At 35.0% G+C, this 14,796-nt stretch overlaps 1 protein-coding gene across 3 annotated transcripts in view; it reads right to left on the bottom strand.

The window, feature by feature from the left end:
* LOC145287757 (nardilysin-like) overlaps positions 1–14,796 on the bottom strand; it is a 118,628-nt gene that overhangs the window by 41,859 nt on the left and 61,973 nt on the right. For all 3 annotated transcript variants that reach the window (XM_080135538.1, XM_080135536.1, XM_080135537.1), the window contains exons 16-20: positions 11,525–11,629; positions 9,000–9,123; positions 3,424–3,456; positions 2,374–2,424; positions 1,281–1,327 (exon numbers count right to left, since the gene is read on the bottom strand). In XM_080135538.1, coding sequence (XP_079991664.1) covers positions 1,281–1,327; positions 2,374–2,424; positions 3,424–3,456; positions 9,000–9,123; positions 11,525–11,629 — 360 coding nt within the window. The remainder of the gene's footprint in view (positions 1–1,280; positions 1,328–2,373; positions 2,425–3,423; positions 3,457–8,999; positions 9,124–11,524; positions 11,630–14,796) is intronic.

Below are 14,796 nucleotides of genomic sequence, written 5' to 3'. Positions count from 1 at the left end.
ATTCCACAGGCGTGCAGTTCTAAGAAAGAAGCTTTGTTCATGGAATCTATGTTTAGGTTTAGGCACAGATAAAGACTGGGGTAAATTAGTGATAGTGTTTTCTGCTAGACGGGTATTTCTTGTGAAAGTCTGGCGAGGGGGGACTATAGATTGGAGCTCAGCTGAGCACTTGCCATGAAAATAATGATAAAGCAGAGAGAAACTCGCAACATCTGTTCTATGAGAAAGAGGTTGCAGGGAAGAGAAAAGGACATTCCCTATGAGGCTACGAAGTCTATTTTGAACTCTATCAAAGAAGGATAAGTCCTTTCTAGCAGCTCCTGCCCAGATGTGTGTTTGTGATGTTATATTACGGGGCATTTTCCCTTTGTCAAGCGTGTGTTCAACTTTCAAACGTGCAGGGCAGGTTTTATATCTTAAGTTGTGTCAGTCTGAGTCTATCCATCACACATTTACTTTGTTCTGCCTTCTATAAACTTAATTCTCTTTTTATATATGCATATTAAACAATGCTTCAAGCAAACTACTTCAACCTAGTCTCAATTTTTTTTTTTTTGTACATTCTTTTGTGTTATTTCTTTGCTTTACTTGTTTTGAATTACCAGAAATGATTGGTTTGAATTATCTCCCCTTTTCCCTACGAGAACTCTTGAAAATGAAAACAAAATAAAATGACGTTTCTGAATTTTTGAGATGAGGATTGGTTATTCGTATTATTTGGATTCATCGGACTACTGTTCTCATCTTGAGTGTCATTTTCACAACGTTTCATTGATGTAACCTTCGGCCTTCTTCAGGTGTATCTTGTCAAACTCGGAAATTTGGACGGAATTTCAAGCGGAATCCTTTATTTACTTCACAAGGTAGCATGCTCTTGTTCTGACAGCCAATACGATTGCAAATTACTTAGGACCTCTATCCAGTCATGGCTGACAAAACAAGAACATGCTACCCCCGTGAAGTAAACAAAGGGTTCCATTCAAAATTCTGTCCAAATTCCCAAGTTCGACAGAAAAAAATACCAAGTTAGAAAAGAACACCTGAAGAAGGTTGGAGGTTACATCGACCAAAATGTTGTGAAAATCACACTCAAGATGAGAACAGTAGTCCGATGAATACAAATAATAAAAATAAAATGTCTGTTATCATTTTTTTCTTAAACTGACAGACATTTTCTATTTCAAAACAAAATATTATGAATAGTAAATTATACAGGTTGACGTAGAAAACACCATGGAATTTCCATTAAAAGAAATGATGGATGTTGAGAAATATTTTACCTTAGATGTTTGTTCCGGGGGAACTTCCATGAGGGAAAAATCTTTAGCTGAAAAATAATTAGCGATCCAAAATTAAAATTTAATTATTTTCGTGCACAGAAATCAAATTAAGTATTTGTCTTATTTAACAGCTTTCACAAAATCAATCTCGATCGTCGTTTTTAATAGCAACAATGCTAGTCATTACTATTAACAGCATAAATTATTTTTAACGAAATATGGATTGAAAATCAGTCAAAATACAATTTATTTCACTTCACTCGTTTGTAATCTATTTGCGGTAAAAAAAAAAAAAAAAAAAAAAAAAAGGTACTTATTTAGAATTACATTTAATTAAGAAAAAAAAAAAATACAGAAAAATCTTTATGATGCATATACACATCACAGAACGAAAATGTCATCTTCCAAAAATCACAAATTGATCAAGTTACAACTGAAGAAGGTCAGAGGTTACATTTTGTGAGAATAACAATGAAGATGAAAAGAGTCGTCCAAATAAATTTTTAAATTTTGGTCCCTTAACAGCTATTTTTACTGGCTAAAAACCAAATCGAATTTGTTCCACAGGTCTAAATTCCCCTTTTTCTTTAAGCCATAATCGCACCAAATCTTTGGAATTTTGTTTTACACATTTTGCAAACATTGTTCTTGTATGCTATTTCTTCAAATCAATCTTGATAAAGTCTTGAAATAAAGACAAAACATTGATGAATATATAAATAATGAAAACTCAAGATGTTTATTTAATTTTTATACTTGATTTTTCCTCTAGATTAATTTATTTCAGCATCTTATTTGACTGATATTTTCAAACAGCATGATGAGGTCTGGTGTGTGGTATTCCTTGCAGGTTTTTCTATATTTATTTGTTAGTCAATTACAATGTTTGGTGGAATGAAACTCTATTTTAAGAAAGTAAGCGGGTTTTAGATATGTACGTTTGATTCTGACTCCCGCAAGATAAAATTGGATACTGATTAACATACAATTTTCTTTATGAATTATTGATTTAATACATTTAAATCGATTATTGATTTACTTGATTATTAATTTAATAGATCATTAATTACATAGATTTGTATAAAAAGCTTACCGAGGTATTTGTTTTTATCCGGCAAAAACAGATCAGGATTTGTGTCAAGATCTAAAATAGAAAAAAAAATGGTAAAAGAATCTTAAAGAACTTATTGCATTTCTGGTTTCCACAAAACGAATCCTCAAGACTTTTGGTATTGGTTCACAGTGTTGGGACGATTAATCAGAATCAGGATCATAAATTTTTAGGGTAACGTTGACCTCTATTCGAATACACTTGCTTGGCTTTTGGGTCAGGATGAAAGTGTAGTATGTGTTCTGTGTAAATATGACACAATAATAACAGTACAATAAAAAATATATAGATGCGTATGTTTGAGTTTGAACAATAATATTGAAAGGTCGGCATTCATAGAATAAAAATATATTTAAAACTAAAGCCAGCGGCATTAACTCCACCCGATTTGTACATGACCTCTAAAAAAAAAAAAAAAAAAAAAAAAAGAAGAAAAAGAAATGCAAGTATAGCCTGATGATCCCCTTCCTGGTTGCGCAACAGTAAAAACAACACAAGTTGTTGGTATATAATTCAGTTGTGCTCTGTGTATGTATGCGATACCATTGCAGAAAAACATTTCTATTTTATCGTGTCGGCCCATTTTGTTTCATGGAAAGACTTTCGTCAAACCCACACTTGACCTTGTGTCTCACCTCCTAGAGAAGACGTACATAAAACATAACTTCTCTGAGTCGTTGAATTTTGAACTTTAGCGGGGATCTCCTCGAACCAAGCACCGCCTCAAAGAACTCAGACTTTTAAATATATTAACTTATGACCTGAAATCCTATGTTTGCTCTTTTGTCTTAGTCACCACCCCCTCTGATCAGCAGAAAGTGATTATTCTCGCACTCACCATCTCAGCTGTTCACTCGGAAATTGACAACTACTGTAATGCGATCCTGTTTCGAAATCTCCAGACATCCCCCCCCCCTTTTTATTCATCGATAACTTTTGCGTTTTTGGTGAATCATTTCCTTCTGGGGTCTTGGTTTTTTGCAATCCATAACATCACACAGATCCAAAGAAAGAAACAAATTTCCAACTTACTTTTCATTTTTTCAAGCCACTCGGAATCAAAATCTGAAAAAAAAAAAAAAAAAGAGCACATTACTAAAAAAATGTACAAACATGTTTTACGTCTATGAATATAAAAACATACCTTATATAAACAATATTTATATCAAAAATTGATTTTTTTCAATAAAAGTTTTAAAGTAAAGCTGTATTGTTGTTTTCTTTAGGGCAATATTTTTTATCGTTTCCACTGTGCAAAATTCTTGAGGTTTTGATGTTCAATCTCCTCTCATGATGCTAAGCTAAAGCAGAGGTTCTCAACCAGGGTAAATTTACTCCTAGGGAGTAAAAAATTATACAGTCGAGGGTAAATAATTGAAGTAATATCTCTAATGAAAATATCAATAATGAAAATAATAAAATCAAATTTTATGAGCAACCGAGGGGTGACTGTCTCGCGTCACCAACGTGAAGAAACACGGACTTCATAATAATTCAAACTTGTGAGATTAGCCTTGTAATGCCTATGATTTTCCATCAATCGCTTTAAAATGATTTTCTTTATAAAAATCAAACTACTGGATCGATTGATGTGGTTTTTGGAATACAATCTTTTCGTTCTGTCATGGGTACCTACATCATAGAGATTTTAATATACGGGAAATTCTGGAAAGCCACGCAGAATCTTATTTATTCATATTGATAAATAAATATCATTTTGGTAATTTTGATACAAATTTATTATGTGAAAATAACAAAGAAATAAATTTTATCGTTCCACCCTGTAGTGTTCATGACTCATAATCGATTATTCCAATTGGCAGATGAACGGCGCTAAAAAATGCATCCTATGGAGAAGAAGTCTTGGTTTTAGATGATGGTGCTTTGTTTATAAATAAAAGTTAACTTTTTTGAGAAAGTCAAGTATGCTGGAAATTATATAAGAAAATACGAAATCAAAAATAAAACAATAATTTCCCGAAACATCTTTCCATTATTCGCATAAAGTTACATTTCGATAGAATACTTGTATTTAAGGACCTATAATGTCGGCAAGTTGAAATATAAAATGTTCATTTCAACTTGCCGATATATTTCTATTAATTTTGTGCATGCGCAAATTCATTCATCGCTTGAAGTGGTTTAATTAAAAAATTTTCTTATGTATCTGTCAATACCACAGACGGTAGGGAACGCGTCTGGAGTGCTAAACATTTTGGTTTCGATTCTAGCTGATGGCACCCAAAAGTAATTTTTTTTTTTAATAATCGGTTCAGTAATAATAAATACCAAATCTGCATGAATCAAAATATATTTAAACGTATTTTACAACCGTCAACCTCCCTCCACTAGTTCAAAATAAAATCAGTTTTGTGTTTTGCCAATCCACCATTGATAAGAGCAAAAATACACGTGTTGCCATATCTGGGCAGGAGCTGCTAAAAATAGCCTATCCTGCCTTGACAGAGTACAAAATAGACTTTGTGGTTTAGTGGGGGATGCCCTTTTCTCTACCCTGCAGCCTCTCTCCCACAGAAGAGACGTTGCGAGCTTATCGTTATTTCCATAGCAGGTGCTCGTCTGAACTCCAATCTCTGGTCCCCCCTCGCCAATCTTTCACGAAAAACACCCGTCTAGCTGAATCCACTGTGAAAAATTTCCCCCACTCTATATCTGTGCCTAAATCAAAACGTGGATTCCATGAACAAAGCTTCTTTCTTAGAACTGCACACCTGTGGAACTCTGTTCCGTCTGCCTGCTTCCCACCGGACTACAACTTGGATGTCTTCAAGTCCAACATTAACAAATTCCTAATGAACCACCCCCCTTAAGTAAACACTTCATCAAATCTCCACACTAACGTAATGTACTTGCTATAACCCTTATCCCTGAGTGGCTTCCGGGCCTTGATAAGTGGTGATCACTGTGTAAAAAAAAATTTAAAAAAAAAAAAAAAAGCAGGTAAGTCAGTCTATCATTTAGCTAAGTATTACATATGTGTGCTGATGATAGCTCGTATGTTCTAGGGATTTACCAGCACCCACATGTAATAAAATTAAAACAAAAGAAAAAGATTTAATGAAAAAGAAATTTATTAAAAAATAAATTAACAAGAAAAAGAAAAAGATTATTATTTTTTGAAGGGCGAACTCGCTAATAAAATTGTCTCCCTTAGATTATAAAGAAAGTATTTCTTTATGTATTGTGTTTTGAAATGTTTGCTCTATACGTAATATGTGCTTTTCGGTCAACAAACTCAAAGAATAAAATAAAACTTTACCAGAATCCAAACAGCAGTTCTTCCTTCAGTGAGATTTTTGTTTTTTACGGCCTTTATGAGGAAGCCGGAATTCGGACGTTGGTTGTCTATATGTGTACATCCCAAAAATATGTCACGAACTGACTTTACCCACCAATAGCGTTTCTTTTATATGAGTTTTCAAGGAACTTCCTGGCGTTGCCCGGGTGTTTGTAGGTGTGTGTATGGGGGGGGGGGGGGGGGTAAGCAATAACCCTGTTAAAAATCAGAAAAAAAAGTGCAATCTTAAGATAACAAGGTTGTGTGTGTAGGGGTGGGGGTCCCGGTGTTTAGAGGTGTAAAAGAAAAAAAAAAAGTTTTGGCCGGAAGGTAGGCTTGAACCCGAAGCCTCGAGGCTATGGCGGAAAAAAAGCTTACGCCAAAGAGACAAACAACTAAGTCGTGACAAAATGAAACGTTTAAAAAACCAGCACGTTAAACTAACATTAACGTTTTCTAGGTCAAACATGACATCATGGTCGCAGTACTCATGGCAAAGGCAAAATGAAGGAAGGATTTTTTGCGACACCCTCCCTGTACAAAACTAATGATTTTAGGGGGAAGTAATTAATGTTTTTGGCCAATTTTTCGATATTTGTCGGGCGAAGGTTGGAGCTTTAAAATGATACCTATCTGGCGTAAATCTGTGGCCCATGTCGAAAGTTTTCACAAGACATACAAACACACACACACACACACAAACATTTTCGCTTTTATAGATTTCTGAATAAAATCATTGATATATATATATACACATGTTATATATCATTTTAAAGTGTTTTTTTTCGCTCTATCGAATCATGTTCTCAATCTCTTCATTCATTTTTTTGCAGGCTTTTCGACAGCATGGGCAAAATTTAAATCCGCCTGCTTTTCTTGTTCCAGTTCAAACTAGGCCGAAAAGCTGCAGAGACAGCTTGTGATATCAATGATGCATTTGGCCCAGGAACCACTCACGAATGTGTGGCACAACGGTGGGTCAAGAAATTTTGCAATGGTGATAAGAGCCTCGAAGATGAAGATGGTCGCAGCTGGTCGACTGCGGTTAATAACAAACATTTGAAAGCCTTTAATTGAAGCCGATCCTTGCAAAACCATACAAGAAGTTACTGTTGAACTCGATTGAAGTCGGCCACTTAATGGTCATTCGTCATTTAAAGCAAATAAGGAAATAAAAAAAGTTGGATAAACGGGTGCTGCATGAATTAAACGATAATCAAAAAAATCGTTGTATGGAGGTGTCATCTACGCTCCTTCTGCGCAACAAAAACAACACATTTCTCGAGCGAATTGTGACATGTGATGAGAAATGGATTCCCTATGACAACCAGCAATGTTCAGCACAGTGGTTGGATGCTAGAGAAGCTCTACAACACTTCCTGAAGCTGAATTGCAATAAAAAAAGAGATGGTGACTGTTTGATGGGCTACGCTCGGTCTCATCTATCACAGCTTCTTGAATCCGGGCGAAATGATTACGGCGAAGAAGAAGTACTGCCGACAAATTTACAAAATGCACCAGAAGCTCCAACGTATGTGCCCGAGATTGGTCGATATGGATGGAACCAATTCTCCTCCATGACAACGCTCTCCCACATGTTGCTCAACTGACCGTGATATAATGAGTGAAGAAAAAAAAAAAAAAAAAAAAAAAAAAATCAAGATTACTTTATTATATAGGAGATTAATTAAATTAAAAATAATTATTTTTATTCAAATTCAAAGAAATAAAAATTCTTCTAGTTCTGTTTGTTTTCACATTTTGTGTAAAAACTTTCACAGAATAACTTTAACTTACTCAGCATCGTCCGAGAATCTTTTTGGTGCATAACCAGTTTTAAAAAAAACTCATTTAAAAAAAAAAAAAAAAAAAAATGGCACAAAAGCTTTACTATGCATAGATTAGTTTAGAAGTCAATTTTTTAAAGCCATCCAACACATGCCAGCATTTTAAAACTCGAATATGATGATAATGTTGATGATCTGAATGGTTCTTAGTTTTGTTACATTAAAAGAATGGATGGAAGTTCTTAGTTGGAGACAAAGATTCAACTGGTCAAGGAAACATGCGAATATTAACCCTAACTCGAAGATTCAATTGATAAAATCAAGGAAAACTTCCTTCCTGAAGCTAACATTTGATCCTCATAAAAACAAGTGTGGTTAACCATAACGTTAAAATCTTATTTCGGATGCAAATACAAAATGTGATTTTGAATGTTTAGTTAGCGTTTCCTTGTAAAAATATCCTCATGCCAGATTGTTCCGACAAATCCCTGTACAGAGACACCTAAGACACTCAAGTTCTCTCCAGTAGAGAGACGTGTGTGCAGAAGAATAGACTTTGATGATATGTTGAAAGAATAGGTGAGAATTTTGAGATTAATAGATGTAGAACAGTTGAGGTAGCAGGTTCAGTTTACAGGGGAAGATCAAGGAAAACATGGGAGGAAGTCATGCAAATGGAATTGAGAGAAAGAAGGATAAATGAAAACTTGGCTAGAGGGTAGTTTGAAAGTCAATTTTTTTTTTTTTACATGGGGGTCACCACTTACCAAGGCCCGAAGGCCACTCAGGGATAAGGGTTATTGCGTGTACAGTAATCAATGAGATAGTATTGTAGTAATCATTAGTATTGGGGGTTTTGATAGAGTGTCTTACTTAAGGGGGTGGTTTGTCAGGAGTTTGTTTATGTTGGACTTGAAGACATCCAAGTTGTAGTCAGGTGGGAAACAGGCAAGCAGCAGAGAGTTCCACTGGCGTGCAGTTCTAAGAAAGAAGCTTTGCTCATGGAATCTACATTTGGATTTAGGCACAGATAAAGAGTGGGGAAAATTATTGACAGTAGTTTCAGCCAGATGGGTGTTTCTCGTGAAAGATTGGCGAGGGGGGATGAGGGATTGGAGTTCAGACGAGCACCTGCCATGGAAATAGCAATAAAACAAAGACAGGCTTGCAACGTCTCTTCTGTGAGAGAGAGGTTGCAGGGAAGAGAAAAGGGCATCCCCCACTAAACCACAATGTCTATTTTGTACTTTGTCAAGGCAAGATAGGCTGTTTTTAGCAGCTCCTGCCCAGATGTGGCACCAGTACTCCATCCTTGGACATACTTGGCTTTTATAAAGATAGAGAATTGCATCAGTAGTGAGATATCTTCTGGAGCGGTAAAAGGATCCCACCATTTTCCCAGCGTCCCTGGCAACAGATTTGATGTACGTGTTCCATTTTAGATCCAAAAGCTGTCCAACACATGCCAAAACAGCAATTAAACCTAATATTATGACAATGTTGACGACCTAAACATTTCTTACCTGACACCATGTATTTGGTTCCATACCATTTCTCTTCTTCCGTACAAAGATGTGAATCTTTTTTCGTCTGCAGGATCACATTCGTTTTTTCGGGTTTCATATGGTCCACGCACATCTGAATTAACTAAAAAAAGCAAGAGAATAATTAAAATCATCTGAAATATTCGTTTTTATTCTAGAAATAATAAACACACAATATATGTATATATATAGTGGAAATGGTAATTAATAAAAACTGAAGAAAGTGCTCAATACTGTTGTAGAGCAAATATGCATTTTATTTTTTATTACTGTATCTTTCTGTTAAGTTACATTATTGTTTCGGCTACGCGGCCGTTTTTTTGGCCGTCTGTAGCGTCTTCAGACTTTTACAGAAATGTTCGCTATTTTGGGATGAAAGAGTGGAAGAGTGAATGAGGTCGGGGGGGGGTTACGAGGAGGGTGGAAGAGGAAGAGAGGAAGGGAACAAGGAAGGAAGGGAGGGGGGGGGGCGTTTTGTATGTTGATAATGTTTTAGTTTTGGGGTTTAAGGAACTTGTGGGGGAGGGTCTGGGAAGTTCATTTCTGGTGTGGCTGAGGGCATAGGGATACATGAGGGGAAGGGGAATATGTGGGGGTGGGAGGAGGGGGGAATACTTTAAAATTCGAGTCTTAGTGTTAAAGTTTTTAGCATCTCTTGGTAAGTATGTCTTGAGCTGTTGGGTACATACAGGCGGGGTAAGTATGTCTTGAGCTGTTGGGTACATACAGGCGGGGGGGGGGGGGGGGGGGCTATGATTCGGTTTATTTATTTTTAGTTTTTATTTTGTTGTTAATTGTTTGGAGAGGGTCAGCTAGCGGTCGAACGTATATATATATATATATATATATATATATATATATTCATTTTAATTAATTCCCTATTAGTTTTTTCAGTTTCCTTATGAGATGATCATCTTTAGTTAACTATTACGTGTAATTATATTCATGCAGATATTTTATATTATTTATACTTGAGTAATATTTGCGTAAAAAGCTTATGGTAAACACAAACCTCTTTCAATTTATGTATGCGTGTATATATTTGTTTAAAAAATTTGGCCTACCAAACTCATCTGTCAGTTTTTGGTCTACAGACATGAAACTTAAATAGTGTATTCAAATCCATGCAAAACTTTATATTTGGGTTTTATCCAGGGAAAATCAGTGCAAAAATGTGAAAATGAAAAAAGTAAAGGCGAAGGTTGAACAACAGCGTTACAAAGATGCATGCGTAATGTAACAGCTATTGGTTCATGCTTTAATTTTTAACCTTGTAGCAAACATGTCTTTATAGATCAGGCATTAACGGCAAAGGAAAAAGTAAATTATAAGCTAAACGTTCTGGTTTCAATTCTTGGTGCTGGTGTAGAAATCATTTCTATATATTGGGTCGAATATAATATATAATAATAAATACAAAATCTGCATTAATTAAAATATCTTTAAGCAAATTTTATGACAATGTTGGGCAGCCTGCTAGCTATACACTCATCTACGTATTGTCATTATCGACTATCGACGGAAATATATGCAATGGAATTGAACATTGATTCGTTATTTGATGCAATATCTCCGCACCCCCAAGGGCTCAGGATTTCTTCTAAACCTCAACATCAACGGATCTTTACATCGCCGAAAAGGACGACTATCTTATATGCCCTTCGAAATCACGGTATGGGACAACCAAATATTCTGTATATATCAGATTACTCAAGCAACTCTGATTTTCCCTTTGGATCACTACTCGTTCAACCTGGCAGTAATATCCCGGAAATTATTGAACTCCTTCTGATATTGGACTGCCCAGGTTGTATGATATCCTTTTTCTATAACCTTTAAATGCCATCTAAATAACTTTTAAATAACATTTTCAATATATGTGCTGAAAAGCAAAAATATTTGTTTATTCATAACTTAACATTTTGCTAATTACATTTCATTTCCTCTGATGATATGAGCCGTTATTGAAAATCCATGGATTAAGGAAATAAATATAATTTTTCTCCATATATTCCTTGTTTCAAACAATAAATTCTTAACTTAAAAATGTATTTGTATATATTTTAATCTACAGAATTTAACTTTAATCATTAAACTTGTTCAGTTGTTTTATTTGACAGCATACCAATCTTTTTCAGGTTATTTGATGCTGAATTTTAAACTTCAAGTTCTTTATATTTTCAAATATTTATTCATGGTGTTTGGTTTGGATGATTCATTTTATGGCATATTAACCTTTTTGTTTTCAGTTTATTTAATGCTGAATCCACTAAGTTTGGAAAAAGCTTTTACGCTTTAAGTTCTTTATATCTTCAAATATTTATTCATGGTGTTTGGTTTGGTTGTTTCGTAGAGGAAAATTGTTTTTGCCTTTGACTTTGCAGAACATGATTGAGTTTTGCAGAGGGAAAAGAAAAAATATCTGGTGTCTTCAGCACTATGTCATGAAGGGAGAAGTAGATAGGGACTACAGTGATATGAAAACAATAAAGTGACATATTTACGTCTGAATCATATTCAAAATAAAGACAGTCTCCAGTGAGGTAATCTTCCTCAGCATACAACTGCATATTCTCACTCAAACGTTGAACGTAGTCGACTGGTGAACCCTAAAAAAAAAAAAAAAAAAAAAAAATGGATTTAGAAATAATATGAAATTGACGAAAAAAATGTTTTAAGAAAATTTTTTTTTTTTTTTACATGGGGGTCACCACTTATCAAGGCCCGAAGGCCACTCAAGGATAAGGGTTATTGCGTGTACAGTAATCAATGAGATAGTATTGTAGTAATCATTAGTATTAGGGTTTTGATAGAGTGTTTTACTTAAGGGGGCGGTTTGTCAGGAGTTTGTTTATATTGGACTTGAAGATGTCCAAATTGTAGTCAAGTGGGAAACAGGCAAGCAGCAGAGAGTTCCACTGGCGAAGATGGAGCATCCTTTAATTATGAATTCTTCTAGAAGTGATTGGCCCTATGCCAGTTTCACTTAGAAAGAAACTTCATCCTGAAAATGAAAAAGAATTGTATTTTTGAAAATCTTTATTCATAAAAATAACGACCTTTGCTTTGTGAAAGTAAATGTTTTTTGTAACAACGTAGTGATATGTTGCACAGGTAGAGCAGACAATCAATTGATTTGATTTAAAAATGGGTCATTTCACAGATTTAGATGACAATGAAAATATGGGAATGTGAAATATCTGTTGATCATCAATCAATCCCGGGTAACGTCGGGTCTCCCTGCTAGAATGTTGTTAATTTCAACATGACAAGTAATTAGAAAATATTGCTTTTTAGTTGAAATTGACAATTTTTCAATTTGCATTATTTCGAATAAGCACCAAAAATCTTTATTCATAAAAATGATGACCTTTGCTCTCTAAAACTTGGTTCCATCTGTCAACAAGTTTACAAAATTCTGCTTCACTTACAAAATTCTTTAGGTTTTCATTTTCAATCTCCTCTCATGATATTAATCTAAAACCATCTAAACGATGTTGTAATCCTCTAAAAATAAGTGATAATCTGAGGGAACTAGGTCAGGAGAATATGTAGGATAAGACAAGACTTCCCAACCAAATTCTCCTATGAGATCTTCAATTGTGCTGTGTGAGAACGAGCATTATCATGATGGAAGATGACTCCTTTTTTGTTGAATAAAGAACATCGTTTTTGGGCCAACATGGGTGACCCACCCCAACCAACTCCAGAACAGCGACAATCGGGAAGACGACGTGATGTGGGTATTTTCTACATATTGTGGGCACTCCCCCATGCACAAGATATGAACTCTTCCGAACTGTATGAATTAACTGAGAGTTCCGACTCTTTGTGTGGTCATTGTACTTTCATAGTATACGTAAGTAACTAAGACATTTCGGTCGCCTTTTTGCTGTCGGACTGATGCAAAATGTTTTGTGTAGCTCTAGGAGGTCCACCCTCCCAGGTCTTGCCTCCAGGCTTTCAAAAGGAAGGAACGAGTTTATCATTTGTTGCCTGCAGTGCCCTCACCGGAGAATGCAGACAGGGCTATTCAGGCATATTTTGACAGGGCCGAAGCGCTCCTTCTCTTGGAGTACTAACTTATTTTCCCACCTTCCGACATTGTGACACATCCTCTTACCCATGCACAAGATATGAACTTTTCCAAACTGTATTAATAGACCGAGAGGTACTGATTCTTGTAGTGGTGGCAGTGGTTGTGCGTATGTGTTCGTAGTACACCACTTGGACATTAAGTACTACAACTGTTGCTCTCTGTATATTCTGTTTTGTTCTCAATACAAAACCTTATTTGAACCAATATCCGTGTCTTCCTTAATGACCCTTCTGGGCCACAACAATAACCTTTCTGTATTTTATTTTAAATTCTTTATTGCTTTTTAGAGTGTCAAGTAAAGTTTAGTTAGAAAAAAAAAAATTTTTTTTTAATTTAACATGCAAATTAGACAAAGGCAGTCGTCTTGGAGGTAAAGGATATATTGAATATACGTAGCAAGTCAGCAGGGGTGTTTGTACCGTAATGAGAGAAACAATTAGTGCATGGCACATTGGAATTCATAGTTAAAGACAGTCAATTACGTCAGGCACAAAGCATTGTGTATCTATTCAGAAATAGTCTTAGCGATGTATCTAAGATCACTGTATATTTCAGGTACAAATAAAATTGGAAGTAAAACAAACTATATTCAGTGGTTTGTTATAGATAGCAAGGAAGCCACATTTTTAATATAAACAAGCATATAGTAATTGTAGATATTAAGTATATTACTTAAATATGTTTTATTTTAACTCTGTTCCGTCTGCCTGCTTCCCACCGGACTACAACTTGGATGTCTTCAATTCCAATGTCAACAAATTCCTAATCAACCGCCCCCTTAAGTAAACACTTCATCAAATCTCCACACTAACGTAATGTACTTGCAATAACCCTTATCCCTGAGTGGCTTCCGGGCCTTGATAAGTGGTGATCACTGTGTAAAAAAAAAAATAAATAAATAAATAAAAAAGTAAAGTCCTATTATCTTCTAATGCAGAGAAAATAAATCCCGGTTTGTGATAAATCCAGAAATTTACTTTGCCTCAGCTTTTTATTGCTAGTTTACTTGGAATATAGAAGGGGTGAACAGTGTTTTGCCCGTTGGGGGTGGGGGTGGGGGGTACGAATTTTAGCTTAAGACAAGAGAAAGTTCTATGTTTTATTTTAAATTCTCCATTGCTTGTTTATGTTGACTCCAGCCCTTTCTATCTTTCTTCAATGATATAATCTATAAGACGGAAAGGTAGTTCGCTTAAAGAAATGCTGGTGAATCAATATGATGGAGTAATATAAGAATATTATAGCAATGCAGAAACCAGTTTCCTGCATTGCTATATAATATTCTTATAATCCTCTATATTAATCTAATTTATAAAACTCACTATGTCCGTCCGTCTGTCTCCGTATTTTCAAACTATCTCTCTGAAATTAGAGCAGTGCTAGGGGCCTCAAATGATTGGATTTTTATGGACCATTCTTTTATGGAGTTTTTAGCCAGTTAAAATAGTTTTAAGAGATCAAATTTGAAAAAAAAATTGGGTTTGTATTACTGTACATATAGATTCGAAAAAATTGTCAAAAAACAAATATATGACAAATAAATGTTATCAAAAGCAAGATAAGTTACTTTTCTACCTAACTGGATATATTTTTTGCGTTTTTATTCAGTGTAACATGTTTATTCAGCTCGAAAAACATGCAGTGTGTACCGATGTATTGGAAAATTCAAAATGGCGG

Source organism: Euprymna scolopes, chromosome 11, assembly GCF_053919585.1.
Source record: "Euprymna scolopes isolate OS-2025 chromosome 11, ASM5391958v1, whole genome shotgun sequence".
Taxonomy (NCBI): domain Eukaryota; kingdom Metazoa; phylum Mollusca; class Cephalopoda; order Sepiida; family Sepiolidae; genus Euprymna; species Euprymna scolopes.
This window is presented reverse-complemented; position numbering and strand designations above follow the sequence as displayed.